Source organism: Pipra filicauda, unplaced genomic scaffold, assembly GCF_003945595.2.
Source record: "Pipra filicauda isolate LSUMZ 115617 unplaced genomic scaffold, ASM394559v2 scaffold7_size6619720_pilon, whole genome shotgun sequence".
NCBI classification, from domain to species: Eukaryota; Metazoa; Chordata; class Aves; order Passeriformes; family Pipridae; genus Pipra; species Pipra filicauda.
Window position 1 is genome coordinate 677,890 of NW_024104976.1, and position 18,926 is coordinate 696,815.

At 40.0% G+C, this 18,926-nt stretch overlaps 1 protein-coding gene and 1 long non-coding RNA gene across 8 annotated transcripts; one reads left to right on the forward strand and one right to left on the reverse strand.

Annotated features, from left to right (window-relative positions):
* Positions 1 to 674: 674 nt before the first annotated feature.
* LOC113985198 lies at positions 675 to 16,054 on the forward strand. The gene is made up of 4 exons (XR_005566764.1): positions 675 to 4,992; positions 11,170 to 11,273; positions 11,469 to 11,571; positions 13,385 to 16,054. It is a non-coding gene; the product is annotated as an uncharacterized LOC113985198 (long non-coding RNA).
* RAMAC (RNA guanine-7 methyltransferase activating subunit) lies at positions 14,358 to 18,660 on the reverse strand. Of its 7 annotated transcripts, none has more exons than XM_039390042.1 (4): positions 18,598 to 18,655; positions 17,605 to 17,879; positions 17,050 to 17,224; positions 14,358 to 15,458 (listed from the first exon to the last, which is right to left on the reverse strand). In XM_039390042.1, exons 3-4 carry the CDS (start codon positions 17,214 to 17,216, stop codon positions 15,269 to 15,271), a joined length of 357 nt encoding a protein of 118 aa, XP_039245976.1. In that variant the 5' UTR covers positions 17,217 to 17,224; positions 17,605 to 17,879; positions 18,598 to 18,655; the 3' UTR covers positions 14,358 to 15,268. The 7 variants fall into 7 exon arrangements, with proteins under 7 accessions (XP_039245976.1, XP_027571603.1, XP_039245975.1 ...); XM_027715802.2 differs by lacking the exon at positions 18,598 to 18,655 and adding an exon at positions 18,223 to 18,454 and having other exon boundaries at positions 17,806 to 17,879; XM_039390041.1 differs by lacking the exon at positions 18,598 to 18,655 and adding an exon at positions 18,223 to 18,454.
* Between the last annotated feature and the right edge of the window lie 266 nt (positions 18,661 to 18,926).

The window sequence follows — 18,926 nt, forward strand, 5'->3', positions numbered from 1 at the left end:
CTGGGAATTAATTTCTTCCTGGTCCTTTATAAGCTTTTCAAGTAATTGTTACTGAGCCAGAAGAATTTACTTTCATTTATAAATGCAGCATTTATTTGATCCTGCATTGTTTCAAGAGCTGAGGAAGTTGGAGTGATGAAGTAGTCCACCATACCATCTTACTACAGCCTGAGGGTAAGTTTTTGAAATGTTGTTTAAATAACATTTTGAGTTTTCAAATATGAAGCATGGCAGGTGGAAAGGAAAATATATTGAGTATCAATTTAGCAGTTGGTCAGTACAGAAATGTGCTGTAAAGAGAGCAGTTAACTATAGACCCAAGGAAAAAAAAAGAACAACAGAGGCTCAAAGCCTCATGTCATGCTGCTCAGATAAAGCAGTTGTTTCCCTTAAGAGAATAACTGGAGTTACAAACTGTAATTCTGGCGTGATTGTCAGTGAGTTGCCTTTTTTCTAACACGTACTAGGTGTGCAGTGCATGTGGGAGGGGCTGCAGCATGCTGTTCCTTTGGCCAGGTTTTGTTGCTGTAATGCTTTGCAAACCAGGATGCATTGAGGCATAATTTATAACAAATTTCAGAGCTCCCAATGCATTTGAGAACATACATGGTGCCCAGCTGTCTGACAGGGGCATTGCTACGTTGAATTTTATAAAACAAGCTATTTCTATGGAACCATTTTTGGTTTTTAGCAGTGCTACTTTCCATAGCTTGTCTTAAAAAATCTACAAAGTTTTTTGCTTCTCTTCTGATGTTCAGGTCTGTGGGGTTACATTTTATAGTGATATCAGCACACACCTTCCTGCCACATTTGGGTCCTGGGTTCCTATGCCCTCTTGCTGCCTCCCATGTTCAGTTCTGCTGCTGTTGTTTCAGGGAAGTGCCCTCCAGCAGGATCAGGCTCCCTGGGGTTGTTTCTACTCTTTATTTGTCACGTCAGCGTTGATGCTGACTCTTATCTCCTCAGATGCCACTGCATTTCTTTTTCTGTGTTTCAGGCCTGACAGCTCTTTGAGATGCATTCATTGTGCAAGGAGGGCAAAGACCTTGTGATACAATCTCTGCAATCAGAGGGCAAACCTGTCCCTTCCAGTGAGGCCCTGTAGCAGCTCTGTGTAGCCTCCTGGCATGTGCCCTTTAATGGAACTTCTCCTTTTGTCTTCAGTAAATCTGATAGCAATCAGGCAGCACATATGTGAGGTCATGTTCCTGCTATGAGGAAAGATTGCTGTTAGCTACTGGGATACACTTCTGAACAGACAATTTTCTTCAGTTTCTTAACTGCCTTTTTACAATGGAAGTGCAAACTGTTACTAATAAACCTGATAGTTTATGGGTTTGGGGGAGATTTTTTCTTTTTGTTCGAAAAACTCGATTAAGCTCATCACTGGCTGAATATAAATGCTAATACATAGAGGGAACCAGCCAGCCAAATTGCACTGGCTAATTTCACTTAATGAGAATGTCTGATTCTGCTCAGTCACTTTCTTGCTGAGTTCAAATTCAGCTGCTAAAGCAGACCCAGGAGCTTTTTGTTAAATATTTTTAAAAGATGATCAGTTTATAATGATGTTTTCAAAGTGTGTGACTTCTGTTTGCTGTGATTGATGTCACATACCAGCTAGAATAAAATTTTTTCTTTATTTAATACCATGCCAGGCAGTATTTCTGGCAGAAGATACATGTGAAAAGAGAACATCTGAAAACACTAATTTGACTGTATCTGTTGTTAAATTGTGGATGCAAGGCAAGACCTGTCTTTCAGAAGCCAAATACCAGTATATGTAAAAGCAGAGAGGGTGTAAGATCTAATTAAAGACAACTTTGAGTAGTCTGAAAAATATATGAATCCTAAATATGCAAAAATAAGTAATGGCAGTCTGTCAGAAGAGGTGTTGGTGCACATTACACACTTAAAGACAAAAAGAATGTGTAATACCAGAGCTTGCCACAAACCTTTCTGCCAGTTTAATGAGGTTGCCATTGCAAAGCTGAATGTACTTTTTTTTTCTCTTGATTTTGCTGTAAGGGAGGCCTCCACAAGAAACAGAAGATTTTCTGTGCCACTCTTCATGTCACAAGGCTGTGAAGAAAAGTTCCACTAGAGCATGTTTTATGAAAAATGGTGTTTAACAACCTTTTCTATAGAAAACCTTTGATTTCTGAGCTGTGTATAATTTCTGCTCACTTCAGTCTTTTGGTCTTTTTACCTGGAGAGGAATTTAGTGAAGTGCTCCAAGTTTTACACACTAGGACTTATAAACTTAAATAAGCAATTCCTGTTAATTTATTTTCAGGCCTTAGCTATTTTCAGGCTGGGTTTTAGGCTTTACCCTATGGTTATCCAGTGTGAGGTACCTTGATTAAATTCTCAGAAGAAACAGACCTCGTTTGTTTGATTCCTGGTTTTGCATAATAAGGGAACTACTCAAATCCAAAAATAAAGAAAATAAAACATGGGGAGCAGGAGGGGAGAGAAAGGGAACAATTTTGTTAATCAAAGGTTAATTTATTGGACTAGGAGCAGATTTGCTTGGCTTCTTGGAAGTATTTGCTGCATGTCCTTCTAAGCTCTGCTGGGAAGGACGATGCACAGAATAGAGGGTGTGATAGACTCCAGGTGTTTTATGGCACCTGCTCTGCTGTTTAGCACTCAAGTCAGAATGGGGAAAAAACTGTTAGGTTTTCAGAGACTGTAAATCTAATAATTTGCAATATAACTTTCACAGTTATTTTTTACTTGCAATCTGTGAATCTAGGTGGGAAAATTATATTACCTGTGGCCCTCTTGGTGTGACTCCTGAGCTCTTAAATGCCAATCTGAAATTTTCTGGAAGGAAAGATTGATCTTCTGAAATTATAGGTTCATGTGAGGGTCATAAATGCATAATATGGAAAGAGCATCAATTGATGTGCTCGGTGTTGGGTTAAAATACAAATTCAGATGGAATGGTTGGTGAGCCGCTTGTAAGTATTTCATCTATTCTGCCTTCCTGTCTCATTTAAGTAAATTGATTCTACAAAGGCAGCCACATCTTGCCAGTATTTTTTCGTTTTGGTGACTGAACTATTACCTCTCACAGCAGGGCAGGACTAACACTTTGTAATTGCTGTGAGAGGCTGGCACATCTCTTTAACGCCAGAGTCAGCCAACTGCAGCTCCCAGGGTCTTGCCTTATCTGCAGAGCTTTGTCCAAAGTATTGTGAGATCTCCCACAGGTTTCCATTATGCTGAATTGGCAGCCCTGGGAACCCAACCTCCAGCCTTTGGCAGCAGGAGGAGCTGCTGCCAGAAATGCTCATTCAGGTTGGTGGATACGGTGAGTTGGCTCTGAAGGGGAAGAGAACTGTGGACTGTATTAAAAATTGTGCCAAAATATGAGACATGTTCTTCTATTTCTGTGTCAGAAAAAAAGCGTTAAGGCTCTAATTAAAGACAAATTTGAACTTGGAGAAATTCATGCCCATCATTGGCACCTTTCATCTCTGAATTTCAGAGCTAGCCCCTCTGCTATATGAATTTTCACTGCTGCAAAAGTACAAATACCAAAAGAGGGTGACACTTCATGGTTCAAATGAAATCACTTGGAAATGCTTTAAATTAGGTCTTCTGATTAGCTGCCTCACTGGATAGTGTAGTATGTGAGAGAGTAAATCAAGCACTTATTTTCCTTTGCTTTGCTGTCTGTGAACAGCATTGAGCAGAAGAGACAACCATCTATCTGTCTTCCAAATTATATGCTTTCTTCACAAAGGAGCCTTTGGTCTACTGCTACATGCCTGTTCAGTTTTAGAGGATAAATACAGCCCACAGTTTTAGAGGATAAATAAATCTGTGACTTCTTATTTGCAACAAAAAAGTGTGACTGGAGAGAGGGTTGGCACAAGAGAATAAGCTATCAAGACTGTTGTGAATGTTGGAGTGGCAGCAGGGAGATGGCTGCATTTAAGGATTTTAGAGAAGAACTTGTCCTAAATAATAAGGTTTGAGCCAACTGTAGAGAATAGGACTGCTGGTTATCTTACAAGTCTTATATTATCTTATATCTATATATGTGTCCAGTTTTCTGAAGGACAGAACCTTTTTGAAAGAAAAATGTCAGACTTCTAAAGTTAGCAAATAAGAGCAGATGAACTAGGTATAGCAACCTCTTTGTTTTATCCCTTTAGCCCATTTTTTTCTGTTTGTAATAACCTAGAAATTCTCATTCTAGATTAGATGTGGTTTCTTGGAGATGCACATTCCTCTGTTCCTCTGGTAAAGCTCAAAGTCTCTTGTTGTCACTGTAATGCAAATAATAATAAGAGCATAATCAAGGTTGTATTTGTTTTGTGATTATTCTGAACACTAGAGACTAACAGTAATTATAATACCATTAAATAGTAATGGAAAAAGATTTAAAAGTAGATCATGAGACTCCTGGAAGGAGGCGAAAATCTTGCTCCCTTTTCTTCACTGCTGCAGGCATTGCATTCCCCTCTTTTATGGCAAAAAGAGGAACCTAAAGTGTTTTCCAAAATGCCAGGGGTCAAGAGCACCATTTGAAGGACAGGTTTATGTGGGAGAAACTAACTAGGAACTAATTCAGTTTCAAAAATTAGTTTCCTTGTAATTTTAGTAGTGCATTTAGTAGTCAGAGATACTGCATTTAGTGCCCAGAGACAGGAATATAACTTTGAAGAAAGCAATGCTTCTGTATACCTCTATACCTCTCACCATGGGATCTGATTGCTTTATAAATCTATGCAGCCAGTGTTATGACACTATTTCAAACTTTTTTGTGGTGTGCAGATGAGAAAGCAGTATGTGATACAGCTCTATGGCCGAGACCTTTGTTCCATGAAACAATACTCAGTCCCTACATCATGGTTTGTGTAAGGTGGTATTTACCTCCCGTCTTCTTTCATATGTGTTCACAGGGTAAAGCTCCTGTCATGTGCTTGAAACTTTGTGTAATCCAAGGGATAAGAACACTGTCCATCTGGAAGCCAGGTAATAGTATTGGTTGTGCTAAGACTTGGTGGCAGGGTTCCCCAGGGCCAGGGGTGTCTTTGTAGGTTCTGTGTTTTGCACATGAGATAGACCAGCTCCAAGGAGCCTTGCAGCAGCTGCGAGACCCTTGCCTTGCCCTTGCTTTGGGATGGGTATGTCTTAGGGAAAAATAGTTTTCATTTGTGTAGTTTAGTCTGTCTACTTTGTCTTATGTGAGCCACAAAGTCTACATTGGGCCCTGATTATACAGTGTCTCTGTGGCTGTTGCAGTGTTTACAGTGTTCATTTGTGAGGGAGAGATGATATACATGACCCTGGTTAATGATCCTCTAACATGCAGTGCTTGCAGTCCAAATTGGAAGACAGCATCCAAAGAGGAGGATAGGCTATGCATGATAAATACCTCTCCCACTGCTGATGGAATAGGCTCATCACAACTGTGAAAAATGCAATTTCATTTTTCTTCAGCTTCTCAATTTCCTGTTAATACCTTTCACAGAGGAAAAAATGTTTTTGTCAAAATCATTATTATTTAAAGCCATATAAATTTGAAAGCTCTTAGAAGGCTACAAATGTGAATTAAAATACCCATTTAAATTGTTCCTTAAGTATACTGTCTTTGGTTTATTCCTTTGTTTCCTTTTGTGTATAGTGAAGATTCCTGACAAAGAGCCAATGAAGAAGATTTATAAACTGAGTTTACTATAATCACATTCTGGCCTGTATCAGTATTCAGGATGTATTGCTTATCTTAACCTGAAGTGATGTGCTAATTTGACTTGGAAATGGAGTAAGATGTGGACACAAAGTAAACAATTGTCTGAATTAAATAAAATCATAACTACAGATCAGTGATTCCTCTATAGCGTTTTGCTACCTAAAACAGAAGGCCTTGCTGTTACTGCATGGGAAGCTGCAGTTTATCAGCTGCTGGCAGATAATCAGCCCTGTTCCCAAATTGTGCACTCTCCAGCTTTGCCTGCAGGCCGGCAATGTCACAGGGACACACAGGGCACTGCCAGCCTTGGCAGCAGCAGACCCAGCGTGGCCCTTCCCCACCCCGGTTGTGATGCAGATGTTACATGCACGAAATCCTTCATGCATTGTAACATTTGTTTAGATTCTCAGCACGTGCAGTGGACTGACTGCTCCTATATATTTACATCTGTTGTGCTCACAGAAAAAAATGTGGTTTATTTAGCAGCTTATTCCATAGGAATTCAAGTAAATTCTATGCTTTGTTTTCCTGGTTTTCAAGTCTGTAGTGTTCTCTACCCCACCTATGTTAACCCAGACAATGCCTAGTGAGGTGGCAATGATTTTTAATACCTACAGTAATTTTCTATTTTCAATAAGCTCCTCTCAGCTGTTGAAGCTGAGACACTCTTGTGTGGTTCCCTGAGACTGCCATATTGAACTCCACTTGCCTCCTGCAAACGACAGTAGGAGCGTTCAGTGGAGATTTTGGTAGATGCTGTAAGGATCCTGGACTCTCCTGAGCTCAGCTGGGATCTCTGAATAGGCTGCTTTTATTCCAAGCGGTGCAGACAAAAATACTATAAGGTCACTGCCCCATGCTGTTCCACAATAAAACTGTCCCAAAATAACCAATCCATACCTGATGCTAAACAGTGTAGAGGAAGAAGAGCTTCCCGTTAAGAAAAAAGGAATTGGTAATGAGCTCTAGAGGTTCAGAGAATAGCTTTCAGAGGGAAGTGTGGAAAATCTGTCCCTCAATTCACCTAAAATTGGACTGGGCAAATGACCACAAGCCCAACTACAAATGTTCTGTGCATGGAGGCATCCCAACAGGTAGAGTGAAAGAGGATGGTGATGGACAGGGAGTAAAGAATTTTTCATTTTGATAAGACACTCTTTTAAAGCCATGCTCAATTTTTGAGCAAGATGCAGATATTTGATGTGGTTTTGCCTCAGGATTGACATTTTGGTTGTCTCGATGCTCACTTTGGGAATAATCAAAAATTAGTTGACCTTCACTTGTTAAGATTACCTTTCCTTTTTCTGTGTGTTACAATTCTTAGTGTTTTGTAGCAATCCTTAAAGTTGCTATACTAGTAGCAGAAAACGTGAAGAGCCTGAGAAGGTTTTCTGAGCCATGTCTTGGTTACAGACGTGTTTCTGCCTTTTAAACCATTGTATGGGAGGTGTGATCTAAAGAGACAGAAAGTAACAGTCAGAAGCCATTGACCAGCCCATGTCCTGTAGCACTGCTGTGTGCCGTATGCATGTGCAGCAAAAGTGGAGTTGAGCCAGAGAACAGCTGAGTATGTGGACAGCTTTGAATCCAAAGTCACAACGGGACCTGCTGGGATGTCTAGGATCCTCCCCCAGAGCATTAATGAGAAATAGATGCCATATGGAGGAATTCTCTTGCCAACGGTCTGTGATGCCATCTTTGTCTTCCAGTTCTCATCAATTACAAATGGCTTTTAAATAGATTTGTATTTTATCTTCAGTCAGATGATTTCATCCTCTCAGCTACTAAGGACACTGAACTTTCAGTAGACTCCTCTAGAACAAGATTTTTTTATTCCTGATAAGGCATATTTGTTGCAATGGCTGCTCTATCACTCTTCTCTTCCCTTTTCCTGCATCCCCTCTTCCATGACAGCTGACCCATCCACTCCTCCCCTCAGCACTGTATTTTCTTTTCTTTTGCTGTAGATGCAAAGAACAACTTTACCTTTTATGTTTTTTGAAACTCAGATGTTTAACTATGTAATTCTAGTTGTTTGCATTAACATTTTTGCATCGACTTCTTTCTTTTTTTAAAAAAGCAAGCACTGTAATACTTACAAGACTTGAATTTTGCTCACCCTTGCAGTGATTGTATGGTGTGTGCGAGAATGTTTATAAAATCAATTAAATATACATGAATAGCACATTCAATACAGTAACTGTCACAAGTTTTATTGATGCGGAATCCAGTCTGCATAGATTGCCCTCTCATTTTTAATTCACCTCTATAAAATTCAGTGTTAACTATCAAATTGGATTACACATACCTCTTAGCTGTGATGAGACTGTCTTTATGCCACTTAAAATTTTTTAAGGTCTTTTCTACTACACCCGTAGCATTAGAATCACTTCTTTTTTAGTGTAGGTCTTGCTTTGAGAGCTTCCTAGGCCACAGAATCCCATACATATATGCTATATATAACTATGGAGTGACGTAAAGACAGTGTTTAAATCAAGTCACTGCCTTCATAGTATCTTTGGGTTTAGTAAAAAAAATATTTAAAAATCAACAAACAATTTAATTTGCTCACCAGAATGTTTCTAATGCATTGTGCTGGGACATCAGACCCCAGCTGAGATTTATAAACCATACCTATGGTTTATAGGTAGCCCCTGCCTGGTAGGTTTTGTAGCCAAAATGCAGAGCACAGAGGAGGAATACAGGGCAGACAACCACAGTTTTACAGATGGAAACTGAGACACAAAAGCATTAAATGTGATTTGTAGCTGAGCATGTAACACACGTCTGGTTCTATTTTTGAAAACATCCTTTTCGCTTTCTTTTTAGTTCAGAAAGCATGACTGGAACCGTGGCAAAATTGTCTTTTTAGTATTTTAAAGTAGCTTTAAAAGGTCTTGTCTTCAGAAGTGCTCAAGACTATGACGAACTAGTAAAACAGATATATCTGACATAAGCAGCCTGGTGCCTGGATAGGAAGGAGAGAGTAAAAGCAGTATCAGATTAAAAAAAAATTTTTAGGTCAGTAGTAAGAATATGTCTAATGCAGGTGTGAAGTAAGATTAGGCTGACCTTTTATTACCTGGCATTAAATCCATTTTGTCTCTAGAAACTAAAATCCTGCTGGTGAGGTCTAAAGAGGTTCTTCAATTGGATTTACCCAGACTGCAGGATATGTGATAAATAGCGATTTGTTTATTGTCCCTTGCATCTGTCCACCTTACTTAAGGACTTAAACTCTGCCAGTGTAATGAGCCAGCTGCTTAACTGCTTCCAGATTCTGTATTCTGCAGGCTTGTTCTGTGATGGGAGGTCCCTGGAGTCTGTGGAGGAAGGAATTAGTCTTTTTTATTTTTATTTTTTCGTTTTTGTTTTGTTTCCCTCCCTCCAGGCTGTGCTGTGGCCATAAAGTCAATTGATGACCAACAGTCAAATCTTAACTCTCCTCTGCATGAGGAGTAGCAGAATACATGAGGAAGTAGCCATGAAACACTCCTTTAGCTCAGCCATGCTCCTTCCCTTCACTGCCTGGGCCGTACAATGTACCCTTCCACTCCCATCTTCTCTTAGAACGTAAGAAAAATAAAATTAATTCTTCTGATGGAAGCATCCTCTGAGCTGCAGGGATGGAAAAATAGGATTTGCCTATGTTGGCAATTTAAGGTAAAGCTCCTTTACATTCTTACAGGAGTTGAGCTGTAGCTGGGGTTTAGAGGAGCAGATGGGTACCCCAGCCTTGATGCTCCATCAGCTCCCTTCAGAGTGGGTGTTCCAAGTGTGTGGCTTGTAACTGAGTAATATGAGCTTGACCTGAGAAGAATGTGTGTCCCCACAGAGCTCTTGCACTAAACTGATCTAAGCTCCAGAGGTTTGCTATGCTGTATTTAAATGCTCATACCATTAAAACCACTGAAGCAATATTCTTAAACATACTTTGGTTTAGATCTCAGTGGGACTTTTAAATCAAGAGGACATGATGACTGAAAACCAGGGCTTTGCTATGGAAAAAATAATTTTCTTGTTGTGTAAAAAGAATATGTAGTTATTTGGGGCTGGTTGTTTTTGGCAGTTATTACTGTTTATTTTTCTTGAGCACATTTTCAATAGAAAAATGTATCATTTCAAGCATTTGTTCAGAAATAAACTTCAGACATGACTTTGGACAAAAAGCATCCACTTTCTGATCATGCTAAACCTGGCCAAAAGCTGTATGAAACATCTTACAGTGTGCTTTGGCTTTTAACCTTTATCTTGACAGTACTGATTATAATCTTAAGTAATTTATGTGGATATATAAATACCAAATTGTCTTTCCTTACATGGAACAAGAGCATTGAAAAAGTTTAGTCTCTTAATCACTTTTTAACATGTAATATGTCTCAGTTTGAAGATTCTGCTTAAATCCTTGAAGAATATTTTTTTCATGGATGAGGTTGAACCTTCATTATTTTTGTAGTTATATAACAAATAACTACATTATTTTCCTGACTTGAACTCATCTCTTGAATAGATAAGTTTTTTTTTCTTCAAACAATGAACAGGAGGAGCTTTGATCCTTGTTATTGAGACATCTTTTATTAATGAAGCAAAGTTTGAATTATACAATATGCAACAACAAAAAAAAAGACAATAGAAGGCAGACCATACTGGTGGAGTCATCCAGCTGTTGAAATATAATTTGAAAAAAAAAAAAAGGTCTCTGTGTTAGGATAAAGACAACAGTAATTTGCTTTTGTGCTAGTCACAAATAACACAGAAGGTAAGCATTGATATGATTTACCCTGTTGTGTGTTTTATTAGAGTTGGAGTAAAACATAGTAGCAACTTCCACCGTCTTTTGTAATAGATTTGCATTTTAACAGGGCACAGTACTTGGAAAGTCAGGGGTGAGCTCTGTAGAAGTAACTTTGGCATTGCTGTTTCACACAAGCAAATGAGGACTGACAACCACTAAGTGCAATCCAGGCTTTCTGAAGAAAAATATAGGCCATGGTAAACACAAAAATACATTCCAGCCTGCAGGGCCTAATAAAAAAATAAGCCTCTTGAGAGGCAAAATCATTGTGCACCACCACAGTACGGTTGCCATCAGCTCTCCTGGCAGTGCTGGAGCCGCTGGATTCAGTTTTGATCTCCTGATTTGCCTCCGTGTGTCTCGAATCAAGCTGCATTTTTCCTAGGTGCTTTCAGGGAAACCTGATCTGCCCTATAATCTTGCTTAGCTCCTGGGCATTAGAGTATCAGCACTGTGCATAATTCAAGCAGGGTTATGCAGCTCTCTTCTAACATACAGGGACAAGGGGACAGATTACAGTAATTTCTCCTGATTGGCAAATGAAAGGCAAGGGAGATGCAGTTTTGTTAAATTGCTCCCAAGGCAGTCAGTAGCTGCTGTAGGGAGCAGTCCTGTTTTCCTTTCCTTCGTGCTTCATGTTCCTACCTACCCTTTTGTTTTTCAGAGTTAGAGAAGATATGACTGCACAATTGGGCCAGCCAGCAAAATTCCCCAGAGTCGCGTAATTCAGAGATTTTTGTTTTCCCTAAGGAATAGGGCTGGTGGCAGGTAAAATCTTCCATTTAATTTAATACAAAAAGCTTTTTCTTTGCATCTCAGTATAAGAAGCAAGTGTGGACATGTTTCTTGGTTAAGCAGAATATTTATTAGCAAATTGTATGAGTTTAAATATATTCAAATAAATAACTCCTGCAATATATTAAAATATATTTAAACATAGATTAAATATCTTTCTTGTTCTAGGAGTGGAATGTTGATTATATTTATATCGCAAATTACATTTGTCATGTAATGCCATGGAGTGCTGCCATGGATGGCTACAAGCTCTTCAGAAGGGATAGGCAAGGTAGGAGAGGTGGAGAGGTGGCTCTATATGTTAGAGAGTCTCTTGACTGTAGAACTTAAAAGTCAGTAATGATAAGGTTGAGTGCCTGTGGATCAGAATCGTTTGTCTTCCCAGTCTGGAATCTCTACTAGAGAGCTTCTTGAAAGTAGTTCAGTTCTAACTAATCTTTCGAAGCACATCTGCACATTTCTATTCCCAGCTGCAGAGACTGGATAAAATAAAGATTGAATAGCATTGAAAACCTGTAAAACTGGATCTCACAAATCACACTAAGATTTATTTATTTTTTTTACTGTGCACTTTCTTTTGCCTTCAAGTATCTAGGGGCTTAGCTGTGATTTGAAAGCCTTCAGCATTTTTTCAAGTGCTAGTTAAGAAATTGTATGGAAGGTATTGAATTTTCTTAGTTGTTTGCCACAGCACCTGTAATTTATCATGATTATTCTTCAGTATCAATTAACAATCCATGCAAAATTGCTATATGTGTTCAGGAATGGATTTAGAACTGCTGCAAAGCCTTATTCATAACTTTATGTTAACACTCTTGGTAATGTGGCAGTCATTTTTTAGTACATAACCCTTATCTTTGTTTTATTCATGATAATAATGATGTCTGAGCAAATGTCAGATGGAAGAGATCTCTTAAAGTCAGATTCCAGATTTAATGTTTACCCTGCAATCTCCAGCATAGTTAAAGCAAACAGTTTCTGTAGTATTTGAAATTGCAAATGTTAAAGTTACTCAGCTGCAGTTTTGTCATCTGTAACACACTGTGATGCACAAACCATAACTGCAGGCAACACTTAACTGGTTTTGTTTAGCTTGGACTTTATCATAAATACTAATTCATTGAAGTGGAAACTGAGGTAATATATCTTGAATTCTGTTTACCTTTCTGTCTGGTGCAAGACATGCCTTTATTTAGCAATGTACTCTTTTCCCCTCCCTACATCCCCTGAAATTAGACTCTTGTCATAATTGTTCCAAGGAAAAGTTTTGTAAATAATACAGGCCCTTAAAGTTGAATTGAGAGTTCTACTGGTAAGGCAGATGGAGTCAAGAATGTAAAAATGCAAGCTGGGAAGCTGCACTGGCCTGTCTCTCTCCTAGTCTCATAGTCAAGAAACTCAAAATAAGACAGCTGAGACTGTAAAATGTGTGATTGTAATTCATAACTTCCACCTAGACCATCCTGATCTATCTGCTTCTACAGCTCAGCCACAACTGTTGTAGATAGGATTTGCCATTTTCTGGAATACTACACCACCTTCCATTTTTTGGAATGCTTAGGTGCACATCCCTGGAGGAGTGCTTCACCATGCCATCATGAACATGGGCTGAGAGAGCTGGGGATGGTCAACCAGGACGAGAAGCAGGGGAGACCTTATAGCACCTTCCAGTACCTAAGGGGGCTACAGGAGAGCTGGAGAGGGACTTTAACAATGACATGTAGTGACAGGACAAGGAATAATGGCTTCACACTGAAAGAGGGCAGCTTTAGACAGTATTAGGAAGAAATTCTTTACTGTGAGGGTGGTGAGACACTGGCACAGGTTGCTCAGAGAAGTTGTGGGTTCCCCATCCCTGGATGTGTTCAAGGCCAGGTTGGATGGGGCTTTGAGCAACCTGGGATAGTGGAAGGTGTCCCTGCCCATGGCAGAGGGCTGGAACTAGTTGATCTTTAAGGTCCCTTCCAACACAAACCATTCTAGGACTCTTCATTCACTAGCTGAAAAATAATAAAAATAATATAAAATAGTTGTTGGGCTTGAGGAAAGGCAACAGATGAAACAGAATGTGTTCCTTCTGCTAGGTTTTATTTCAACCTGAGATGCTACTCCAGATGGTAAGGAAGAACATCCTGGCACAGCCTGACTTCCGTGGCATAGCTGGCAGTGTCAGGCTCTTTGCAGAAAGACATGCACTCCCTTCTTGGAGTCAGGAGGATTTGGCACTTCGTGTGATTCTGCATTAAAAGGGGAATTCCACTGTACCAACTTGCAGGTTCTCCACAGTGCACAGGTAAGAACTTAGCATGATTTTGTATCTCCCTTTGTAAAGGCTCTGCTATATTAATGAGGGTTAAAAAAAGTGCATTTCATCCAGTAGAACTCCTTAAAGGAAAAACAAACCTCTCATGAAAAGATTTCTAACTGAATTCGAGGCAAGTACTTCAGGGAGTAGCATACTAAAACAGTGTTATATCAAAAAGCACCTACTTAGGTGAAGACACTTGTGTCAGCATTTGTATCACACACCATGTAGAAGCTACATACAGTGAGTGTTTCTAAGATCAAGAGTAAACACTCTTTAGCTCTTAAAAGCATCTGATGAGCTGGGGGACTGTGCTTTTGACTTCTATACTTTGTCTTTAAATCAAGATGCACTAATTTGTGCTCCTTATCACATAATGCCATGACTTTTACAGCAGTCAGCAGGGATGAGTCTGTTTCTGTACAGCAGCTGAAGAAAATGTCAAGTAGAAAGACATGCACTGCTCTCCTGATACAAATTAGCTTATCACGTAAATGGGGAAATAGAGAACTCTGACCCTATTATAGCAGAATGTAAGATAGTGGATTAACACTCCAGACTTCTAATTAATCACAGTGTGTCTCATCCTCCTGATTGCAGCTGAGTAGGCCATTCTTCTACGTTAAACCCACAGCTGCCCAGTATTAACACTTATCTGTCAGTACAGCCCCTTGTGCAGCTGTTGGCCAAGGTGACAATGTTACAATCCTGCATCGTTGAAAAATAGGCTTCAGAAATATTCAGAAACATCCTTACATGTGAACTATACCTTTATTGTGTGAATACTTAAAAAAAACCCCATAAATCTTAAATTCTAAGAAGTGAATAACACTCTGCTCTGCTTATGCTATTTTCTCATGCAGGTAAAATAAAGAGCAGTACTGATCGTGGTTCTTCTATAACATGCACAAAGTATTTTATACAAACTACAATATTGTCAATTTTTACAGGTTTACTAAAATGGGAATTCCAAAATGTGTCACGTACATACCAAACTTATTTAAGATCACACAGATTAATCTGATACCACTTTTGAGGTAAACATATATCACTGAACTGCTACAACAAGAAGAGCCATATTTAACTACTTATTTTTATTCCAACTTTCAAGACCAAGTTTTAAGAGGAATTCTGCAAAGGAATTGAAGCCATTGAGTAAACAGACACTATGCTGACCCCAGAAAATATATCTGTAATAGGATCTCTCTTCTCAGTTTTAAGGCATGTGAAACCAAACTATTCTCACCATCAAAAGCCAAACTAAGAATTTCTCTCCACAGAAAGACAAAAGTTATTTTCAAAAAGAACTATCTTAAGGCAATGTGCCATTACTACAGGCTGCACACAAACCACAGCTATCCTCCCCTGTTTTGTTTTCTAAAATCTGACAGAAACCTCAGTGGTGGAACAAAAGGTGTGTACTAGTATATATTCAGACAAAAGGACGAGATAGAAATTTAATCTAAAATCTACAGACTCTAAACAAACTCTGTATAATACGCTTTTATTATTCGTAACAGGCATCCCCTTTTTCATTTCACACTACAGAGAAACAGCAACGGACTGATTCTTCAGTTATCTGTCAAACTGTGGAAAAATAAAAAAACTGAAAGCTAACTGAATTTATTACATAGCATTACTGGACTTTCAATCCCCAGGTACATCAGTAGGGATGGTAACGAGGTCCTGGGTTGTAGGAGTTGTAGCCGTATTGTCCGTAGTGGGATGAGCCGTATTGTCCTTGTCTGTGCTGCTGGTAGTTATTACCCCAACCTCTTTCTGGCCTCTGATTAGATCTGTAGTCACCTTGCCAGTTGTACCTGTCCCCTCTGAAATATCTGCCATCTTGAAACCTGCAATGAAAAAAATATAGTTTTGACATAAATTGTGAAGTTTTAAAGAGATGAACGATAATGAACTCTTATATTTACAGTTTTCATTAAAACTGTCATGTAAATGGTAATACACTCAAATACTTATCTATGACAAATTCATGAAAACACATCTACATTCATCTGAGATCAGTCATGAATTTCTTACTTAATACCCTGTTTGCTAAGGACAGTCTGTTTCCTAATACAGAGTACTCACAGGCATTAGGTGAACTGCTGCAAGTTTGAACAGAGACTCAAACAGACCATTTATGTAAACTCAACCAGGAGGTCCATCTGTAGATGTATCAAAGCCACGTTCCATCCAGTACCTTCATGGTTGAAAGCTTTACCAAAGCAGGCTTAAGTACAACAAGCACAGAGATCTGCACATTCCCTAAGATACGTGTGACCGCTAAAATACCACCAGCACAGTCTCTTGCAGATTTCCATACTCAAGACACTGTACCTTCTCAGTGGTATTTAGCCCTTGTTCAGTCTAAATTTTGGCTTTTCAACTGTATCTCAATTCCTATAAACACTTGAGCTGGCCCACAGTTGTTTTGTTTGCAAATGGTGTGATGTACACAAACAACGTTATGGCCAACTTTATGGCCACAGTGTAGATGTAAGAGTTCAAAGAGCCACAGAGTTTTCTAAGAATAAAAACAATTCCTTAAACAATCACCTTTTTCTAATCACCTTCTTTTTAACAGAATCTGATTCTGTGTTTAACTTAATTAGAAGCTTCTAAGGTGAGAAAAAGTTAAAATGTTGTTCTCCTTTTCTTCAGATAAGGCACAAATCCTATTTAGATATTGAGCTAAGAAGTCTTCCCAATTGTTAGATGGGCTGAATTTAACTACTATATATTAAAGGCTGGTGTTAATATTACCACATGTACTATATGCTGTAATTGTTGTTTTTCAGTCGCTCAAACGTCAGATGTAACTGTGCAAAATTCAATAAAAAGCTGTGATTACATCCTGAATAAATAATTCAAAGTATTTTGCTTTGGCAGGTAACATTGTACTTGCTAGACAGATTGGATGATCAATTTTACAGTCGTTTTTACTAGATAAAAGAACCACAGGCTAATCTTACAAAGTACAGCAAATATTTAGGTTATAAATTAAATGTTTATCTGTTGCTAGCTGTCCAGAATTCACACTATTAGCTTGTTCCTTTGCACATTTTACTTCCAGTTATCATCCAAGAGAAGATAGTCTGCTTAGTTTTGCAGAACTCCCATCTTTCTCCTCTGGAAAAATGTTCCTGGCTGAGCAGTAACAAACCCCAGGGCAATGGGTTCAGTGGTTCCAGTTCATTCTTTACTGAAAATCAAATTATTTAGTACTTTAATACACAATGCAAAAATTTTGTCTATCAGTACACAGAAAATATAATACCTCAACACTTTTCAGAGAAGATTATTTCTCTTAAGCATAGTTGCCCGTGAAGTAACAAGATACTTCTATTAACAGGACAGATTCCTAGATTTCTTCTGAAATAAATAATCATTTAACTATATACTCATGAAACTACCAAGATTTAAAAAAAAAAAAATCAGTACCGATCTCTGTTTCTCTGGTTGCCACCAGATCTGTTTCTCCATTCTTCAACTATGGGAGGGGGGTCTGCAGGGCGTTTCAGGTATTCTTGGTATTCTTTATCTTCTGATGTGAATCGATGAGCAAACATCGTTTCATAATTTGGGGGCATGTCAGCCAAGGAAGTCATTCTGAAAACTTTAAATGTGAACACGACAGAAGTGGCTTTAGCAATGTATGATGACTCTCATCGTAATAGCTACCAAAATCCACTTAATGAAAACAAAGGACAATGAAAAGTTACATTCAGATTAACGCAGCTGCTGATTTTTGGGCAAACAACAGATATGATTAACAGAAAAAAGTATTTCTTCAGAACACACTCCACAACCACTCCTAATCCACTTTTGACAGGAAAAACATTACTACGATCAGCCTGAAAAGTTTGCTAAGGTAAGGTATCATGGAAAGCCTACAAATACACATAGAAGGTAAGCAAAATAATTAGGTTTGCAATAATTTATGTGTTAATAACTTAATTCAGGGAAAGGACAGCACCTAAGAGGATGTGAAATTACCTCATAATATGCCTCTCTAATGCAATTTGTGTTTAAGGCCTTAGTTTCCCTATTTTTATATATGTGCCTTTGCTCTTCAGACATTGGTGCTATCCGGTACTGGCCATCAGAAGAAATCTGGCCCTAATAGCAGACACAGAGTGAGCTCTACGCCCACCATTTTAATGACCCCAGGTAATTTAGAGTATTTAAAGCCTTTGCCTGTAGACTTCCTGATTAAGCTCTTCTGCTGTCTCCCAAAGATTTGCTGGCAGGACCGCTATTCACTTTGCAAACTGGAAGGAAAGGAAAGGAAAGAAGGAAGGAAGGATGAAACTCTTTTCTCCTTGACCCCAGGAGGTAAAATATGTACCCTCACTGACCAAGCCCCGTTTTGGGCTTCTTTCCACTGTACCCGTGAGCAGCTCGAGTATAAGGTAAGTGAGGGGTTTACAGGGAATCCGTACCCCTGCGGCCCGACCTGCCCTCTCGCCAGGACAGTGCAGGGGCTGCTGCCTCCAGACCCGTCTGCAGCCCCCCCTCCACCAATGACGCAGCGCACCCCTCCCTGCACCAGGTGTAGGAGTTATTCCTGCAGGATGCCCAGTGACTTCATCCTCTCTTCTGCCATGAGCTAACCTCGTTAGTTTTTATTACAAGTCATCTCCAAGGAATTTCGCTCCTCGAGTCTATCCTGGCTCGGGGTGCGGGGGTAGCGCTGCCCTGGGGACCCCCCGCTGCAGCTTCTCCCGAGCAGCGGGCGCTGCTCCCCGCACGGTTCGTGCTGTTGACATCACACCCATCCCGCGGGGGCCGGTAACGGGGACACCCGTCACCTTCCTCCCCCTCAGGCCAAGCACCGAGCAACGGAGCGGACTGGCTCCCTCAGGGGGGCTCCCGCCGGAGCCCCTTCCCCTCACGGCAGGCCGGGCAGAGCTGAGGGGGGCAGTGAGTCCCGGCTGCCGCCCCCTCCTTCCCTCGTCCCCCACGGCCGCCCCCGCCATCGCCCCTCACCGCGCCTCAGCCGCCGGAGCCGCTCACAGACCCCGCCTCTTCCGGGCCGGGCCCCGCCGCTTCCCCCCGGCCGGGCCCCGCCGTGCCCGGGGGTGGGACGGGCCAGTCCGCCAAGTGAGGGTTTGATACAAAGCGCGTTGGCGTAAATAGTGTTGAGGTTTCTGCGGCACTGCTCTTCGCTGCCACGCAACGTTTTAAGGACACTTGAAATCACAAAATTAACTGGTTTGGAAAAGACCTCTGAGATCATCGAGTCCAACCTTTGACCCAACACCACCTTGTCTACCAGACCATGGCACCAAGTGCCACATCCAGTCTCTTCTTAAACA